We start from the raw sequence: 19855 nt of genomic DNA, 5'->3' as shown, positions 1-19855 counted from the left end.
CAATTGAAGAAGGCAGTGTGGGCATACAGAGTAACAAATAATGAAGCTACTGGCATTTCTCCTTTCCCTGAGATGAAAGGATGGAATCCTAGATCCAGATTTATTCCGGGGTGGTTGTTTAGTACTGGTGCATGGCAATGGTCGGTTGAACCTGCTAGGAAAGGGATGGGTAAAAATCACCAGAAAAGCAAGGAGTGCTTTGATAGTGAACACAGTACCAAGCCTGTACATATTAGAGTTGGTGAGTGAGTTCATATAAAGAAACCTGGAAAGGTTACCAAAGGGGAAAGTCAATTTTGTGAACCAGAAGAGGTGGTGGAAGTATTGTGAGAGAGATCAAATTTTATTAATATATTAGGGGTATAGAAGTTAGCATATAGTGATTAATTATCCTACATTTAAAGGCCTAACAGAGAAAATAACACAAGTTGTAAAATGTGCATGTTTGAATGATGGTGGACCATGTAGCCACCATTCATATTAAACACTAAGTTTAACATGAGAGTTTTGCATTCATATTAAATGAAGCACTAATGTGAATTAATATTGAAGGTGTTATTGAAATATATTACATTACTATGAATTAAACATACTTATATTGAAAAAATGATTTTATTATTGCAAGCTACATAAGCTACATGTGTGCAGAAAAATAAATGCATGTTCAAATTAGTTTTACCATTTCATAAATAATGTTTGCAATTAAATAATTTGCTTTGCATATTTGATTTGAATTGTAAGATGTGCAATGGGTTTATTAATGTATTAAATGTATAAATGTGTATAAAAGCTTTCTTAGTTTGGTTAGGCCTAAAAAAATCATTTTGCAGCAGTAATGGAAATTCACTTGTTTATTCTGTTCCCTCTGACCTGAATTATTTTTCCTAGGCTGTTAATGTGATGTTAAATGTCCTATTGTATTGAAGGCAAGAAACGTGTTTTTGAATTAACATTGTTGCTTTATTCATTCTAGATGTCGAACAGGACAGGACATTTGTAGTTCTCATGTGAAATGTATTAGTTTAGTTAATTGTGTGTTGTGAGAAAGGATTTCAAGTAACAAATAACTAGAGAATATAATATTTTGTCAGAAATGTGTGAAATCATATAGATGACAATGCACTTTTGCTGAGAAGATTTGGAATAGTTGCAAATTCGATGGTGATATCTGCTGCCATTGGATGCTGAATCTGATGTTTAAGTGTGCCCACATGAAGGACCAATGGCTGGATCATGCATACTTTTAATTAGTGAGGAACTTTGAAATTGAACTCAGTTTCGAGTGAGTCTTGAGTTAGTTCTTGAGAGGGTAAGTCCTAGTTAGTGCGACTCCTGCCTCAAAGCTGTCCAGAATTCTTTTGGAGTCTGTCTATTCCTGTTTTAAGTTTGCTGTCACACTCTGTTACTTTAAGTTCTCAGATGAGTTTTCTCATCTTAGTCTTAGCTGCCCTATATTGTTATGGGGTTCAGTATGAATATGCCCAACTAATTATGAACTGCCCTATGTGCAGCCAGTGTTCTGCACTGTCCTGATGCTGCTGTCAGCTGATGCTGATAGAAGGTGACTGTCCTGTCTAATGACAATATTGCTGTCTGCTGTCCCATGAGGAGAGATATAACTAAATGTGGTTTCCTGTTTCCTTTTCAGTTAGATACTAACACCCTTGTAATTGTTATAGTGAGTTATTCTAGTTAGATGTTTTTCCAAATTTATTTTTGCTTTTGCCCGCATGAGTTAGCCCGTTCCCACACATGCAAGTCTAAATTCGTGTTAGTGGTAGGAATGGCCAACTCTGAAATCTGAAATTGAATAATAAACTGTATTTTGATGATTTACTGATGTCACCATCATCTGCTTTGAAATCTAACAATAATGTGCATATTGTGTTGTTGCTAATTTACATTATTCGTTTGGAGTTTTGATGTTTAGTAGGCTAAATCTTTTCAGATATTTCGGTCAGCCTATGGTTTTCACGTATGTTGATCATTTAGTTTTGCGCACCATATACATGACATTGATTTGGGACTGTAATAAAGCTTTGAAACTTTATTCAGTTTGGAGTTTGATTTAGTGTGAAATTGTTCATGGTGTTTAGAACTGTTTATGGTATAATTTCATTGATTTGTGATTGTTCTGACTACTACGCTCTTCACCAAGTCCAAAGATCTTGTCTACCTCTACAGGTAAGAATAGTGATGGTGTCTCACTTGCACGCTTGTGGTTTCTGAACCTGAGGCGGGGAGAAAATCTTCCCGGCGCCAGCAGTTTTGGTAGCAGAGTTATGGTTTTGTCTTGTGAGGACAAAAGTCAGAATTTGTCCACATTGTGAGTTCTTCTTGGTGTAATGTAGGGGTTGATGAAATTCCAGCGTTGTTTTTTAAGTGTATGGTATGTGTTTTGAGTAGGGTTTGCGCATGCAGTGCTTTGGCTGAATCATGATGAAGTGTGATGTATGAAGTGAGTAGGTAATTGAGTAGGGAGTTTGAATACTCCAAGTAAAAGAGTGGGGAGTTGGCGTACTCCAAGTGAACGTTGTGCTTTGTGCTAAAAAATAGCCCATGTGGTTGTTGATATTTTCGGGTCCTGCGAGGCCTTAGACTCTGGAGTATTAACAAGTGTATGGATACACTTGGTTAACTTATTGTCAGCAGGTGAGGTGTTGGTCGATTGAGCGCTTTGGACAATACCAGTAGTTATCCCTTGAGTGTTTGTGTGTTTGGTTGGTATTAGGTGAATGGTGATTGTACATGGAGGATCTGTACCAATCAGAGTGAGGTTTGCGGGTCAAAATAGTAATGGCAGGGTGCAGAACCTTAAATGTGTGGCTGTGGAGTCCTATGATGTATAGAAAAATGCTCCTTGGGCTTCACAGGATGATGACTTTGTTGGTTGTTTGATGATGTGGTTAAACCTCTGTTTTGTGGGGAACAGGAGGGTGATGGAGCGGAAGAATCAATTCCTCAGGTCGTTTCTGAGGTTGTTACCTCAGGATTGAGTGGTTCTGTCCCTTAAACCAGTGAAACTGCTTTTGAGCCCAGTGTTGTGTCGGGAAGTTCTGAGATTGAATCGGGTACAGTGTTGGATGATGGGGTGAAGGATCTAGTGGTGGATGAGTCTGAAGACACCACAGATATATTGACTAGTGGTTGAGAAATACATATAAGGTGAAGGTATATACACTATGTTCTTTATATATATATAATGGAAATGATTTTTTGTGTATATTAAGTTTTATTTTGTCATTTGTGTTACTCATTGTTATGGAGTTATTAATTGTTATATAAGAAGGGAGATGTGTTGTGTGTGTTTAGAGATTCTGAGGGAATTATCCTTGTCAATCTAATTTGGAATCTGTGGTGAGGCTGTTTGCATTCTAGGTGATGAGCAGAAGGCAGTTGGCTGAGGAGCTGGAAGGATATGAGGGCTGTATCTGCAGTGACCTGTAATCTCTAAACAAGAAAGTGCCTTATCTTTTCTGTGTGCATCCTGTGTGCCTGCACTACAGTCATGATTTTCCAAGCCATTTATGTAAGAGAAATTCATGCAGGAATATTAGATGTGCTTTCTATGTGAGTAATTACAATAATAACCATTTATATAGTGTTTTCTAATAGGTGCTTATTTTTATACAAAATAACCCTTTCATGGAACCCTAGAATAACAAAAGATTAATTAAAACGGTAGAGTTCTAAACTCATGCCTTGTAGTTTGCATGCAGCTCTTTGATGCCAGTTCATAACTCACTAAGGCCCTCATTACAACCCTGGCGGTAAATCCCGCTGACCGCCGTGCCGACGGCCGCCAACATATGGTGTCCGCAGCGGAAATCCGGAGCGGAAATCCGCAACGGGTATTATGACCCACACTGAGAATTCCGCCACTATACAGACACCCACACCAGTCCGTCACACCAAAGGTCAGTGATAAACTGGCAATAGCAAAACCCACACCGTTATGACAACAGGAATACGCCTACAGTATCACGACCCATGAATCAACGCGATGGTCATTCAACCGCGGTAATCCATTGGCGGTACATACCGCTGCACTCAAAATACACACACACTTACAAAACTACACAACATTGGACAATTAAAAATACACACACCTGACACACATACACACACCACACCTACACCCACACACCCACAACACTATAAAACACACACATTACTCACAACCCCTTACACTGAAATATTTTGAAGAAGCAGAGAGAGAGAAAAGCAAAGACCACACCAGCATCCAGAGGCACACAACACCATCACTCATACACCATCCACGCACATCACACCACACACCCCAACACATCACCCCACACATCACATCAACCATCACCTCACACATCATTCACGCCACATCATGGCACCTCAAAGACACCCCAGGTTTTCTGAGGAGGAGCTCAGGGTCATGGTGGAGGAAATCATCTGAGTAGAGCTACAGCTATTCGGATCACAGGTGCAGCAGACGTCCATTGCAAGGAAGATGGAGCTATGGCGGAGAATTGTCGACAGGGTCAATGCAGTGGGACAGCATCCAAGAACAAGGGATGACATCAGGAAGTGGTGGAACGACCTACGGGGGAAGGTGCGTTCCGTGGTATCCAGACACTATGTAGCCGTACAGAGGACTGGTGGTGGACCTCCACCTCCTACCCCACAACTAACAACATGAGAGGAGCAAGTCTTGGCGATAATGCATCCTGAGGGCCTCGCAGGAGTAGGAGGAGGACTGGAGTATGGTAAGTCAGATCTTTAATATTATATCCCCCCCACCCTACCTGCATGCCATCACATACTCCCACCCTCACCCTCACTCCCATGACTCCACAATTTCCCACACACCCCACCATCACGCCCCACCACTTCCACAACCAAGCCCTGCATGCAACAACAATTTATGGACACCCATCACAGACATGCATGGTCACCCATCACGAAAGCATGTCCAATAGAGAGACTCACCCAGGGCAAACAATCACCACTCACACAAGGGCCAAGGCGATAGTGCAAGCACAGTAATAGGGGAAAACACACCCATTGCACAAGATGGCACACACATATAAAATAACAATGCATTTACACCCCAACAACGTCTCCGGACAGGAGGTGCCAGCAATATCCAGTCCCCCCACAGAGGGACAAAGAGAGACAAAGAGGCCCACAGTGACAACAGCATCTCTGCACGCCTGGATCAAGATGACCAGCCTGGCCCATCAGGGACCTCTGGACAGTCGGTTCCCCTGCCACAGTCCCAAGCAACCACAGAACCTCCCTCATCAGGAAACACCACCACAGCACCCACCCAGCGGGCCCATGTCACTGTCCTCAGGACACGTCAATCAGCAGCGTGTCCACCACTACAGGGACCCCAGGCAACCCCACTAACACAGGACGATAAGGGAACAGGGGTCAGTGGCAGTGGGCACACATTTCAGTGGACAGAGACACATGACAACAGGGAAGCTGGGAGGACTGCTGTGCGACAGGGGGAGGACAGGCCCAGGGAACCGACCCTCCATGAGGCACTATCAAACATCATGGGAGCATACCACCATTCCCAAGAGACCATGGGCACGGTACTGGCCAAGTTTCAGGAGACCCAGCGGCTGCAGGAAGGACAATACATAGGGATCAGGGAGGACCTCACCAACATCTACACCATCCTGGTCACCGTAGCAGGGGTGCTGGCTGACATAGGCAAGACCATGAGGGAGGCAGTGGCACAACAAAGGGCCCCTGACACTAGCCAAGTCGAGGAACAGCCCTCCAACTCCACGGACGCTAGTGGACAGGAGGCCCTGCCACAGGAACAACCGCCCACCAGCACCCCACCCCCTGCAGAAGGAGAACCACCCCGCAAACGGTCCCTGTGGTCCAGGCAGAAGATAGAGAACATTGTCAAGACCCCCGCCAGGAAATAGGACCTTCCTGATTGTCACCATTCTGTCCCACTATGTCACCCTGTCCACCTTGACCTGCCATTACTCCCCTTCCTATGCCCCATTGGACAATGCACCTGTGATACCGAGAGACTGAACTCTACTATGGACCTTCCTCCACCATCACCCCAGCCCTTTCCACATAACCCTATACACATTAGCCCGTAAATAAACACCCTTGAATCACAAACCAATCTGGAGTCAGTCTGATCTTTCACAAATGTATTATTACAACATCACCAACAAATATCAATGTAAATGCTCATTTGCTCATACCAATGTATGACAGTTGTTGGGCAGCAGTACATATAGCAGAAGGCAGAATGAGGTACCCAGATCTGAAAAATTGAAAGCCAAAGTGAACTGTCAGTGTCCATAGACAGAGGTGAAGAGGCTGACTTATACAATGTCCTACAGTATTCAGAAATGTGAGGAGCAGTGACAGTCTCTTACCTGTGTGTCACTGGAAGTACTGCATGATGATGTTCGTTCGGTTGTCAATATCTTCTTCCTCTGCCTCCTCTTCCTCACTGTCCACAGGCTCCACCGCTGCCACAAGACCATCATCAGGCCCATCCTCCTGCAGAAAAGGCACCTGGCGTTGCAATGCCAGGTTGTGCAACATGCAGCATGCCACGATTATCTGGCACACCTTCTTCAGTGAGTAGTATAGGAATCCTCCTGTTAGATGGAGGCACCGTAATCTGGCCTTCAGGAGGCCGAATGTCCTCTCAATAATATGCCTAGTTCACCCATGAGCCTCATTGTAGCGTTCCTCTGCCCTTGTCCTAGCATTCCTCACTGGGGTCAGTAGCCATGAGAGGTTGGGTTAACCAGTCACCTGCAAATGTTGAGGGATAACTGTTAGACACACACTAACCCTTAGGGACTACCCCATACCCAGACACCTACTCATACTGTGTGGGGACCTTGGGCTCACCTATTAGCCACACACGGTACCTCTGGAGTTGGCCCATGACATAAGGGATACTGCTATTCCTCAAAATGTAGGCGTCATGCACAGTGCCAGGATACTTGGCATTCACATGAGAGATGTACTGGTTCGCCAAACATACCATCTGCACATTCATCGAATGGTAGCCTTTTCGATTTCTGTACACTTGTTCATTTCTGCGGGGGGGACAAATGCCACATGTGCACCATCAATGGCACCAATGATGTTGGAGATATGTCCCAGGGCATAAAAGTCAGCTTTCACTGTGGGCAAATCCTCCACCTGGGGAAACACGATGTAGCTGCGCATGTTTTTCAGCATTGCAGACAAAACTCTAGTCAACACGTTAGAAAACATTGGCTGAGACATCCCAGGTGCCATGGCCACTGTAGTTTGAAATGAGCCACTTGCCAGAAAATGGAGCACTGACAGGACCTGCACTAGAGGGGGGATTCCTGTGGGATGGTGGGTAGCTGACATCAGGTCTGGCTCCAGTTGGGCACACAGGTCTTGGATTGTGGCATGATCAAGTTTGTAGGTGATAATGATGTGTCTGTCTTCCATTGTCGACAGGTCCACCAGGGGTCTGTACACCGGAGGATGATGCCATCTCATCATCTGCCCCAGGGGATGTGCCCTATGGAGGAGAATGGTGAGCAGAGGGTCATGTACCACATAGTTTGCACAAGTGTGTTTGCAGTAATGTGAGTAAATCCGTGTGTGGCATAGTATGTCCGTATATCTGTCAAATTGCGCTGTGACACAGTTAGGTGCCATGCCATGTGCCCCCCTGAAATGGCGTCTGCCTGACTTCTGAGGAGGGACAAGGGGAAATGAGGTAACTGCGCTGGCGTTGTGCAGCGTGGCGGTAGGCGGTCAAAGACCGCCGTGCAATTCAGCATTGGTTATCATTGTGCCCTGTGGGTCCAGGAGCCAATGACGAAGTACACCGGTGGTGACGGTACGCACCGCCGCGGACGTGACTGCCATTTTCTATATGTTCACTCACTTGATACCTGACCTTCAATAGGACAGAACCTACACTGCAAGTGCTGCTGTGCCCTGAGTCTGGAAGCGACAATGGCTCGAGTGTCTGGGGAAAGGGTCCCTGCCTTCACCGCAGAGGAGTTGGACAAACTGGTAGATGGGGTCCTCCCCCAGTACACGCTACTCTACGGTCCTCCAGACAAACAGGTGAGTACACTGTGAGCATGATGCGTGGGCAATGCCTGTTTGGAGTGGTGTGGATGGAAGATACATGTGGGGGGGGTGAGGCCTGCATGTGAGGATGGTGAGTGTATGTGCATCAGGGCATGGGTGGGAACTGGTGGGCAATGAGTATGAGGGTCCGGACGGGTGAGTAATTTCCTTTCCTCCTGTACCTTTCCTCTAGGTCAGCGCCCACCAGAAGAAGGTTATTTGGGGTGCCATCGCCAAGGAAGTGCGGACCCTGGGGGTCTATCATAGACGGAGCACCAACTGCCGCAAGAGATGGGAGGACCTGCACCACTGGAGCAAGAAGACGGCGGAGGCCCAGCTGGGGCTGTCCTCCCAATGTGGAAGGGGTGCCCGTCGCACCATGACCCTCATGATGTTCCGGATCCTGGCTGTGGCATTTCCGAAGTTGGATGGGCGCTTGAGGCCATCACAGCAGCCACAAGGGGGTGAGTACAGTGTCATTAAGCTGACTCTGCGCGCTTTACGAAGTGTCTGGGTGGGGGTTGTGGGCTGTGGGTTCCCCTAGGCCAGGGTGAACTTGGTAGGGTAGGTCTCTTGTTTGGCAGGCTCTGAAGCACTCCAACCCCAATATTTTTAGTGGGCATCTACAACTGGGCAGGCTCCAGTGGGTTCCTGGTGTGCAGCAAATGGTATTAGGCATTGTACCCCATGGGCTGGTGAATTTCCTACTAACTGCTAGTGCATGGCCTAGTGCATAGGGCTGCTCCCTGTGTGTTGTGTCCACCAACAGTAGTGGTGTTGCTGGCATTGACCATGTGTGTTTTCTGTCTTTCCCCCACTTCTTGTTTTGTCATCCTGTCCTTGTGTGCATTAGCATCATCTGGCGGAGGAGCAGAGGCACCGGCGACGGAGGGAGCTACATCCCACATGGCCCTGGAGGGTGAATCCACAGAGGGTGAAGGCACCAGCGGGACGGAGGGCGAGGGGAGCTCCACGACGGGGACAGGAGGAGATACCAGCGACATCGACTCCTCCTCTGATGGAAGCTCCCTGGCAGTGGCAGACACCTCTGTGCCCACCCCAACAACAGGTACAGCCGCCACCCCCCCTACCAGCACCGCCCTCCCAACAGCCCCTCAGCATGTTTCCCGTGCCCGCTCACCCAGGAGGGTGGTCATCTCCTTCGCTCCAGGCACCTCAGGCCCTTCCCCAGTCAGCCCAGCTGCCCTCAGTAAGGAGGCTATTGACCTCCTGAGATCCCTCACTGTAGGGCAGTCAACCATTCTGAATGCCATCCAGGGTGTCGAGAGGCATTTGCAGCAAACAAATGCATACCTGGAGGGCATTCATTCTGGCGTGGCGGCCCAACAGAGAGCATTTCAGGCTCTGGCCTCAGCACTGATGGCAGCCATTGTCCCTGCGTCCAGCCTCCCCCCTCCAACTTCCACTACCCAGACCCAATCCCCTCTACCTCAGCCTATCACAGGCACACCATCAGACCAGACTGCACACACATCAACACACAAAAGTGGCTCAGGCAAACATAAGCACCACACATCCCACAGGCACTCACACAAGCACCATACCCATGCACACATACCAACATCCACTTCCTCCACTGTGTCCCCCTCCTCCATGTCCTCAACCTCCCTCCCAGTCTCGTCCCCACTCACACCTGCATGAACTACATCATTAGCCACTGCCTCCATCACTAGCACGCCCATCACTACACACCGCTCATGTGCAATCACCAACCCCATTCACACATCCCCTGTGTCCTCTCCCAGTGTTTCTGTAAGCCCTCCTCCCAAAGTACACAAACGCAGGCACACACCCACTCAACAGCCATCCACCTCACAACAGCCTCCAACCCATGTACCTTCACCCAAACTCAGCAGACGTACCGCTGCTACAACCACTACCTCTTCCTCCACTCCCACACCCCCTCCATCTTCCCGTCCCAGTGTGTCAAAAAAACTTTTCCTAGCTAACATTAACCTCTTCCCTACACCTTCCCCCGTCCTTCCCCTAGGGCCAGGATGTCTAGATCCCAGCCCAGCACCTCAGCCACCAAATCTGCATCCGCTGTGGTCCCGGCTACACCAGTACGGTTTAAGGGGGCACCCGTCAGAGCTGCCAGTGTGCCACCAACAGAAAAGAAGGAACACCCTATTCCACCACCTGCAAAGGTAAAAAAGGGGCCGGCTTCCAGCAGGGGACAGTCATACCACCCACCCAGCAAGGCCTCGCCCAGACACCGAGTGGACAGTGCCAAGGTCCCTGCAGCGACTGTCAAGATGGGGAAGGGCCACAAGCCAAAGGGCACATCACCTCTGGGCACGATGCCTCCTGGTGAGGGGCTGGTGACCACCATATCATCAGGGATGGCAGCCACATGCACCACAGTCACCTCTGCTGCTCCGACCGCCACCTGCACCGCCACCTGCACCGCCACTGCCACAAAGTCAGTCTGCAGCATTCTCTCCAAGGATCAGCCATCTGAGGCTGCCAGAGATGGTATGGTGTCTCCATCCACCACAACAGTCACTTGCACCACGGCCAGCACAGGCAGCATCTCTGCCGCAGACACCACCACCTGCACCACCATCAGCACCGCCACATGCACAGCCGATGCGTCTCTGTCGGACGTCAGCCCCATCCCCTGTGTGCAACTGTCAGAGTCTGCAGATGACGTCCTTGACCCTGGACATGCCACTTGAGACACCACCTCCAGCACTGACATGAACCAGCAATTGGCAGCATAAGTCGCAGCAGGATGGGGTGTGGCTCTGCCTCCATGGAGCATCATGCTAACTTTTCCAGGTACATTGCGTGGCTAAGACACCCAGGTGAGACAAAGTCAACTGCCACACCCCAGGTGCAGCATCACTGGGCACCATGCCCCCTCCAGAACCAGTGGAGAGATGCATCCACTCATCCAGTCCTTGGCAGGATGAAGCACTCTGGGCACCAAGCCCCCTCCAGAACCAGTGGAGAAAGGCATCCACTCACACAGTCCTTGGCAAGATGAAGCACTCTGGGCACAAAGCCCCCTCCAGAACCAGTGGAGAAAGGCATCCACTCACCCAGTCCTTGGCAGGATGAAGCACTCTGGGCACAAAGCCCCCTCCAGAGCCAGTGGAGAAAGGCATCCATTTGAGAGACTGTTGCTTTGCACTCCCCAGGACTAAGCAGTGGGCAGTGAACCCACTTGAGATACTTGAGAGACTGTGGCTTTGTACTCCCCAGGACCAAGCAGTGGGCAGTGAACCCACTTGAGATACTTGAGAGACTGTGGCTTTGCACTCCCCAGGACCAAGCAGTGGGCAAACCACCCACTTGAGAGACTCGAGAGACTGTGGCTTTGCACTCCCCAGGACCAAGCAGTGGGCAAACCACCCACTTGTGAGACTGTGGCTTTGCACTCCCCAGGACCTAGCAGTGGGCGGTGAACCCACTTGAGAGACTGTGGCTTTGCACTCCCCAGGAGCAAGCAGTGGGCAGCAAACCCACTTGAGAGACTTGCGAGACTGTGGCTTTGCACTCCCTAGGACCAAGCAGTGGGCAAACCACCCACTTGAGAGACTTGTGAGACTGTGGCTTTGCACTCCCCAGGCAGTGGGCATGGAGCCCCCTCGAGAAGCAGTGGCGTTGTACCATCATCCGGCTGAAGTGCCCCATCCTCCCCTTCCCCGAGGTGCCTGTTTTTTTTCCGACCTGATGCTCCTGCAGTGTTCTCTCCATTTTGAGCCAGGTGTCATGTGTGGGCTTCACCCATGCTTTTTGGGACCACTGGTCCACAGACATTTCATGGCGCAGTGTACGGACTTGTGTACTTGCTGTAAATATTTGTGTATACTGATTATTTGCTGTTCTCTTGATCTATCTGATTGTTCCAATATTACGCTAGTTAAACTAATTTCGTATGGTCCTTGCGTTCTTCCAGGGGGTGACGGGATGTATCTCTGATGTTATTGAATATGTGTGTGTGTATGTTGTTGTGGGTGGGGGTGTTGCATGTTGCATGTATGTGTCACTCTCTTTTCCCTTCTCCCCTCCCCTGTGTGCTAGGTGCAGTACTCACCGTTGTCGCTGCCTCCGCTGCCTTCTTTCCACTTTGTGGTCTATTAATAGATGCAACAACATGGGTAGGATCTGCAATTCGGGCTCCATGGCGTCCTAGTTCTTCATTGGGTGTCGAGAGGTGAGTGGTTTCCCTTCTGTGTACTGTTTCCGCAGTGCTTTTGATGGCGTTGGTACCACCCCGGAAAAGCTGGCGGATTGATGCCTTGTAATAGTGTGGGTGGTACATTGTCTTCCGCCTGGCTGTTGGCAGTGAACGCTGTGGTGTTTGTTGCTACTGCTGTGGCGGTCAGAGTGTTAAAGTGGCTGTCTGTGTTGGCGGTTTCCGCCATGGTCGTGATCCCATTTTTTTTTACCACCGGCCTGTTGCCGGTATTACCGCCACTTTAACACCGACCGCCAGGGCTGTAATGAGGGCCTAAGTGTACTAAGCTATATTACAAGGATTATAACTTTTGGTCTGCAGGTAACCAATTGATCTCTGAAACAAAAGCAGTAATCCATTCAGCTATCTACATAAGTGTTTGTCAATCTTTTGACTTCTGTGGACCCCCATTTTCATTACTGGATTTTTGGGATCCCCACAGAATCATGATTTGAAAACGAGGACCCCCTTATACACACACACACACACATGCAACAGAAACAAGCATTCCACCAAACACATACACGAATGATAACACTTTTTATTTAATTTACAAATAAAATAAAACTAAATGTAAATATGAAGATTGCAGCTTTTCTAAATTAAATTGAAACCACACATCCTCCATACTGTATTCTGTTTGATGGACCTGCACTGATACCACGAATCAATCTGAGGATACTAATTTAAATTTTAGCCTCCAATACAAATCTATCTTACACATGTTGTTTTCCAGGAAGCACATTAACCCTTAGTTGTATTTTTTGAGTTACAAATCAGTGGCGGAACGTCCTTTAGGGCGGAGGGGCCACCCCCCCACCTTTTGCCCCTCATGAAGAGTGTCTGTCAGGCTGAATAAAGGCCAGCCTGACAGACACTCTTCATTTTCAGCTCAGACAGCCAGGAGTGAGCCATGCGCGATTTGTGCAGAGTCCTGGCTGCCTGAGCTGAACTTTGCTGGGCTGAGGAGGTCACAGCTCCTATGGGCGTGACCTCCTCGGCTCAGCAAAGGTGCATCGAGACCCTCTCCTGGGTGACGATGAAAGCGTCACCCATTGACACTCGCCCTGGGCGCTTCATGTTTAAGCCCTGAAGCGCCCAGGGCGAGTGTCAATCAGTGACACTTCGTCACAGAGTCGGGTGGGGTCAGCAGTCTCACTGACCCCATCCCACTCTGTGACGAGGCTGGGACTGCTGTCTTCCCTCATTGGCTGACCTTAGGTCAGCCAATGAGGGAAGGCAGCAGTCCCAACCCTCCTGGAACCTGGAGGCTGAAAGTAAGTGTGTGTGTGTGATGTTTTAAATTGAATGTTTGGTGCGTGCGTGCATGTTTGAATGGTATGAGTGTTGTTGATGGATGTGCGTGTGTGTGTGTGAACGAATGAGTGTGTGTGATCTTTTAAAATGAATGTTTGGTGCATGCGTGCAAGTTTGAATGTTATGAGTGTTAATGGATGTGCGTGCGTGCGTGCTTGTGTGAAAGAATTAGTGTGTGTGATGTTTTAAAAGGAATGTTAGGTGCGTGCGTGCATGTTTGAATGGTATGAGTGTTGTTGATGGCTGTGCGTGCGTGTCTGTGTGTGAAAGAATGAGTGTGTGTGTGTGCTTCCCGTCCGCCCCCCTCCCTCCTAAAGCTACCGGCCGCCACTGTCACAAATGAGACAAGACCGCACACTCATCTCGCCAGCAAGTGGATTAACCACTAAAGTGATCTTACCTCGATTTTACCCAAAAGTTTCTGGGAGTACAAAGATGTTTACAGCAAGTGCCTTGCCCTTTTTTACATGTTTTTTAAATGCAGCCTGTTTGTCACCAAGTCAGAGCAGATTTAATATCATATTTGTCCTTGATTTCAATTTCTTTTAGAATTTAAAAAAAAGTTATCTGTGAGACTCCTCCCTTTTTTGCAGTCCAGATTACATTAAATTGTATTTATATAGCATATATTAAACAAGGCTAAGCTGTTTAAGGCATGGGGAGATTAAGTGATCTGCATAGAATAAAAATGTGTTCAACCGACGCCGAGACAAGGTACCCCAGTTCCAAGTTGGCAGCTCCTGCCGTCATGCCACATCTCCTGCCTTTCCTGGTGACACGCGTAGCGCCCAATTTATAGCCGGGTTATTTTTTATCTTTCAAAGTAACGGTGAAAACAACAATGTTGAGTAATAGTAAAGCTCGTAATTTCAGTGCACCTGTTTATGTCGTCACCCTCCAAAGCACCGCACTACAGAGCAACTATGATAAAGATGTCTTCTATTTTCACATCCATTGTGACATCTGTACAGTTAGCATCTCCCGTTACCTGAGCAACCCTCATCGTCAACACCGCCCATTCTATCCTGGTTCACCCAATGGCTGGTCCCTGCATCTCCCGTAACCAATCGTTGCCAATAGCATGCCTGCCTTAAATACCTGCATCTTTGCCTCTGGCTAATAATCTGTGACTTAATTGGTCATCAGCGACCTACGCTCCAATCATGCCTCAGCACCTCTGATGAAGGGGTAGATGCTGCTGTTTGTCTTCTCGGTCTGTTCGCCCCTCCGGCAATTTTAGACCAATGGGATCCGAGGAGTCACCCGGAGCTGCTTCCGGGAGGAGGAATCTACACCTGTAAAGTTTGGAAATAGAGGAAGGACTACTGCATATACAGTGGAAGAGTAATCATTACCTTTGTGTCGAGCCAAACCGCCCCAGCAGCGGCGGAGTGGGGAAGGATCCGGATAATGAAGCAGGTACAGGTGAGGAAACGTAGCTTCTAACTATCTGGGAAGGGGCGGTCTAACCCAGCGGGGTCTCATGGTCTCGCTGTCTTTTGCGCAGACTCCCGTGGATGATACCGAAGACGTGTCGCTTGACTTCGGTAATGAAGAAGAGCTGGCTCTAAGGAAAGCGCAGATCAGGTATTTATTTTCAGGGAGTGTTTTACCAGTCTTCTTGAATCTTTAATTGACTCACACCATCTCCCCATCTTCTTGACATTGATTAATCAGCATCCTTAATCATAGTCAAATCTCCCATCACTAACTGAACCGGCATGGCATAATTTAAGCCTGCCACCTTCCCATAGCCAGTCGGGGACTAATCCATCATTTTCGGTCCAAACTAGCTGGGTACTATAAGAGCTTTTTGCCACCTCACGGTGACAATCATGGATGGAATGATAGTAACAAACTCCATATCGGTTGATTTCCCCAACAGTTTCCCTACCACCCAGCCTATGCCTGCTCAGAACATAAACATTAAACAAAATATCGCAGATTGATCAGCTCAGTGCAATAAGCAGATAACTATGATTATACGAAATCAAAATAAGGGACCTGCAGAACAGTTCAAAGGTAGCAGTTGACTGAAAACCATAATCCGTGTACCGTATCTCACACTTCTTCATCCCACTGCTAAGTGCCATGTCTAATTGCACCACTGGTACTCACAAACATTTTCTCAGGGGCCAAAGAGTACTGTCTGGGATGTGCCCAAGAGCCTCATCGATAGCACGTGTGGGGTGAGGAACTGTGGGGACAAAATGTTTTCTTTCAAATCTTTTTTCACATTTTGCAGCACCCTATCTTAAACTATGTGTAATCTATACAATTATAAAATGTTGTAACCTGTGTTATACCACTTGTGAAGAAAAAATATGAACATATCACTTACATATTCATAGTTCTTACTGACACAAGATGCCATCCAGTAGCATTATAAATATGCATCGTTTTCCCCCAGTGCACCAACTAGGATTTAAGTCAGTGACCCTCCCATTACACACAGATATATGAAGTTTGTAGTGATATAAGAGTCTATAAGAGCTGAGATGGGTTGGCCGTTGATCTCAATGCTGCAAATGGGCTGTGGACTCTTGGTTGCTTTACCTTTTGCCGTTTCATCATCTCCCTGTGCATTATGTAGAGTCTAGTCTCTCTCCAGGTAGTGATTTCCCCACCTTTCTCCCAATCTGAGCTCTCCAACGAGGGCACGTGCATCACTCTGTTATCACCATGTCTGCATCTGGTTCCACTTCGGCACACTCCGTGAAGTGGTTCGTCCTCCTACAGGATGATGCAGGGTATCACACAATACTTGAGCGTGGACCTCTTCTTGTGGGTCGTCGTGTACAGGTGCTCCCCATCTCTCACGGTTGCACATAGGACCTCTCCAGTCCATGCAGTGACACATAACACAAACCCAAGGCCTGCTGAGGTGTGGGGTGCAGTGAGGCCTCCCCAGTCCATGCTGTGATGCATAACACAAACCCAAGGCCTGCTGTGGTGTGAGGTGCAGTGAGGCCTCTCCAGTCCATGCTGTGACGCATAACACAAACCTAGCTCCTAGTTTTTGGGTTGTTATACTAGATATCTATGAATTCCTGCTCTCATCTTATCACACTTATCTACTCATCACTCTTATGTCATGTCTCTATCAAACTATCCTCCATTCTCACTCTGACTCATCCCAAATCCCTTCTACCACTTTCACCTCCTAAATATCTCTGCCTAAGCTCTTCCCTCCACCTCCAAATCTAACTCACCAAACCTCACTCTACCTCTGCGACCTCCTACACAACCCTACTAAATTCTCCTGCATTCATCTCACCCTGCTACTATGCTCTCCCTAACCTTTCCACATACTCTTCACCCTCCGCCCCCCTTTATTCATCCCAAGCCTTTGGGTTGAGTAAATGAAGGATATCCTCCCAATTAACACTTCTGGATTTCTTTCCTCCTCCACCCCTCCATTACTCCAGTCAATCTAACTAACAAACTCTCATATCCGCGGCTCAAATTAACTCATAATAATACTAAAACTGTACTCATTATTAAACGATACTAATCCATCACTAATTCATGTTGGGTTCCGGAGTAGCGTGCTACTCATCGAAAAGCGCTTCAACGCCTCGTCAGGGGTAGTAAGCGCTATATAAATACGATTACAATACAATACAATAAAAGTGAGCTTTGCCACCAAATCCATGCATTTCCACATATTAAGGGCTGCCAGGGTTTCAACCTCCTTGTGTGTGACATTTCCTTGTTTGCATTGTGCCTACATGTGACATTTTCATATTTTCAGTGTGACAACCCGAGTGACAATTCGTCATAAAATATATTGACCTGAAGCAGAGAAACAGCCATAATGGTAAAATTATTATCTTCAGTAGTATAATCAGTTACATTCAAGCATTATAATTGCTCTCTTCAGTACCCATATATGCAAATAGACCCAGGGGCGGCTTCTCCATTAGGGTGGAGGAGTTTCCCCCCGCCAGCAGCAGCAGGAGCTGCAGCCTTTAGAAACAAAACAACAATAAACGCTGCTTATTGTAGTTTTGTTTCTAAAGGGGCAGGGCCATAGGGGTGACGAGCATGGAGGGGAGTGCACAGAGCACTCCGCTCAGTGCGCATGTGTGTTTGGCCGGCCGTCTCGTCCGGCCAAACACACATGCGCACAACGGCTCTCTCCAACCCGGCACTGTGTTGCTGAGCCAGAGAGAGAGCCTGCCCAGGCTCCCAGGGTGCTTGAGACAATGATAACGCTGCTCTTAGCAGCGTCATGATTGGCACAGGGTAGGCTGGGAGCCTGTGACTGGAGTGTGACGGTGGCGACGTGGGAGCACCGTGGCTACGAGGTAAGTAGATTAAAAAAAAAAAAAATTATATATATAATTTGTTTGCCCGCCATGCCGAGTCGCCAGCCACGACTGAATAGACCTGATTCAGGTGGGAGACTCACAATTTTTTAAAGTAAAAAATGACTTCATTTTGGCTGTCTCCTGCCTGAAATTGCCTTTCCCTCAATATATGCTCCTGATTAAAAAAAGAAATTATCCCCCACTTCTCTCTTTTATAGTGTTAGCACGTGTGGTAGTACCAGCAACATACCCAGTAGTAAAATGATGCTAGAGAGGTTACATGAAGCTAACTGACTACTCGAAAACTCTCAGGTTTACCATTTCAGTGTGTGAAGAGCTACCCACAACAGAACATTTCTTTGCACTCTCTTGCCTGTACTTCTGTATTTATAATGAAAGAAAAATGATTGCAGGTACCAACGTGCAAGTGAAAAACCTGTACTATATCTCTTCATACTCACACACCCAACTCTGTTACACTCCTGTTCTGTTCCCAGACTTTCTTTATGCCCTTCTGCAGTCCACTCAACTCAACTTTCACCAGGCCTTGCTTGATGACAGTGCAAGCTTAACTGCCTTTAGAAACAAAACCCACAACTAAAAGTACACACATATGTACGCATGCAACATAATTTTCTTAGTTTTCTGTTTCTTAGCCTTGTTTCTACAGTCATTTCAGCTTGTTCTGTGAGCAGAAAACAATAAAACCTGCTCATAAAACAAGCTGAACTGACTATTGAAAAAAAAGCATAATTAAAAACAAAATGTTGCCTACCAACAGGAAAACCAAGCATTGACAAAGCCAATAGGTTTCACCTATGTAAAATCTGTTGGCTTTGTAATTTTATTTCTACATGTTGCACAGCACTTGAGCTTCTGTGCAACATGGCTTAAAATAAAAAAAAGTGATATGATGCAGTCAGTGCTGGTTACATCATAGCACTTTAAGCCACGTTTCACAGAAGCTCAACTGATGTGAAACATGTAAAAACATTGACAAAGCCAAATAGATTTTGCATAGGCAAAACCTACTTACTTTGCCAATGATCGTTCATTTGCATGTTTTCTCTCTTCTGCACCCTCTGTAATTTGAGCTGTGTTTCTGCCTCTCCCCAGCCCCCGCCTTTGGCTGCAAAATGAAAAGAAGAAAAAAAAATGTTACCATGGCGACGAAAAAGAGAGACCCCATGCATGGGGTTGAGATGGGGACTCGCTCTGTAGCGTCTATCACAGAATTATACCCTGTAGACTCCTCCCCCGTCCCGCAGTCTCATACATACATTAGCAATTCTGGCTGTGCCGGAGACGCCCTCACCTCCCAGTGCTACAATGTATGTAGTTGTAACGGGACAAAAGTATAGCTCGAGATAGTTGGGCGCTATACAGTTAGGCATGACAGATCCTGTGAGGAGTGGATGGACAAAGAGCGGATGGACAAAGAGTGGAAAGACAGAGAGCTTGTTAAAAAGAGATGAACAGGATGATGAAACGAGAGACCAAGCTCGCTATGAAGAGAAGGAGGAAAAGACATGAGGTGATGAAAAGAGGGACAGGGAAACGAGAAACTGCCTGGAAGGAAGAGTATGATTGACAGAGCATGTGATGAAAGGAGGGACGGGCCATCACTTTGGCAGTGCTTTCCCTGTTTTAGGAATGTTGAGCAGCTATTGGGTCCCTTGATTTCTTCTTCCTGGAACAAGTAATGTAGGGATCATTTTACAAACAGAGGAGGTGATACCAGCAAAGGAGATGTCTGAACCTACATGAGGGTTGTAGGTGGACATCATCATCAAGAAATGCTGATTAAAACCAGAAAAGCCTTTAGCACGAGCCAAACCACTGGGGCGTGGCTCAAAACACAACGCTAAGTGGGAGACTGGAAGGAGTGCAAGGCTGAAGATGAGACTGCAGACACATGCATGTG

The 19855-nt window shown here is 47.4% G+C and overlaps 1 protein-coding gene across 2 annotated transcripts in view; it reads left to right on the top strand.

Annotated features, from left to right (window-relative positions):
- The first annotated feature begins 14885 nt into the window (after positions 1–14885).
- Positions 14886–19855, top strand: part of TVP23A (trans-golgi network vesicle protein 23 homolog A) — a 68975-nt gene continuing 64005 nt past the window's right edge. Inside the window, exons 1-2 of one of the 2 annotated variants that reach the window (XM_069210418.1) lie at positions 14886–15037; positions 15126–15205. In XM_069210418.1, the coding sequence (XP_069066519.1) occupies positions 15029–15037; positions 15126–15205 (89 nt within the window). In that variant the 5' untranslated portion in view covers positions 14886–15028. Of the gene's footprint in view, positions 15044–15125; positions 15206–19855 lie in introns of both variants that reach the window. The other variant, XM_069210417.1, reaches the window with a different exon arrangement.

This window comes from Pleurodeles waltl, chromosome 10, assembly GCF_031143425.1.
Source record: "Pleurodeles waltl isolate 20211129_DDA chromosome 10, aPleWal1.hap1.20221129, whole genome shotgun sequence".
Classification (NCBI taxonomy): domain Eukaryota; kingdom Metazoa; phylum Chordata; class Amphibia; order Caudata; family Salamandridae; genus Pleurodeles; species Pleurodeles waltl.
The sequence above is the reverse complement of the archived record's forward strand: the minus strand, read 5'-3'. Positions and strand labels throughout refer to the sequence as shown.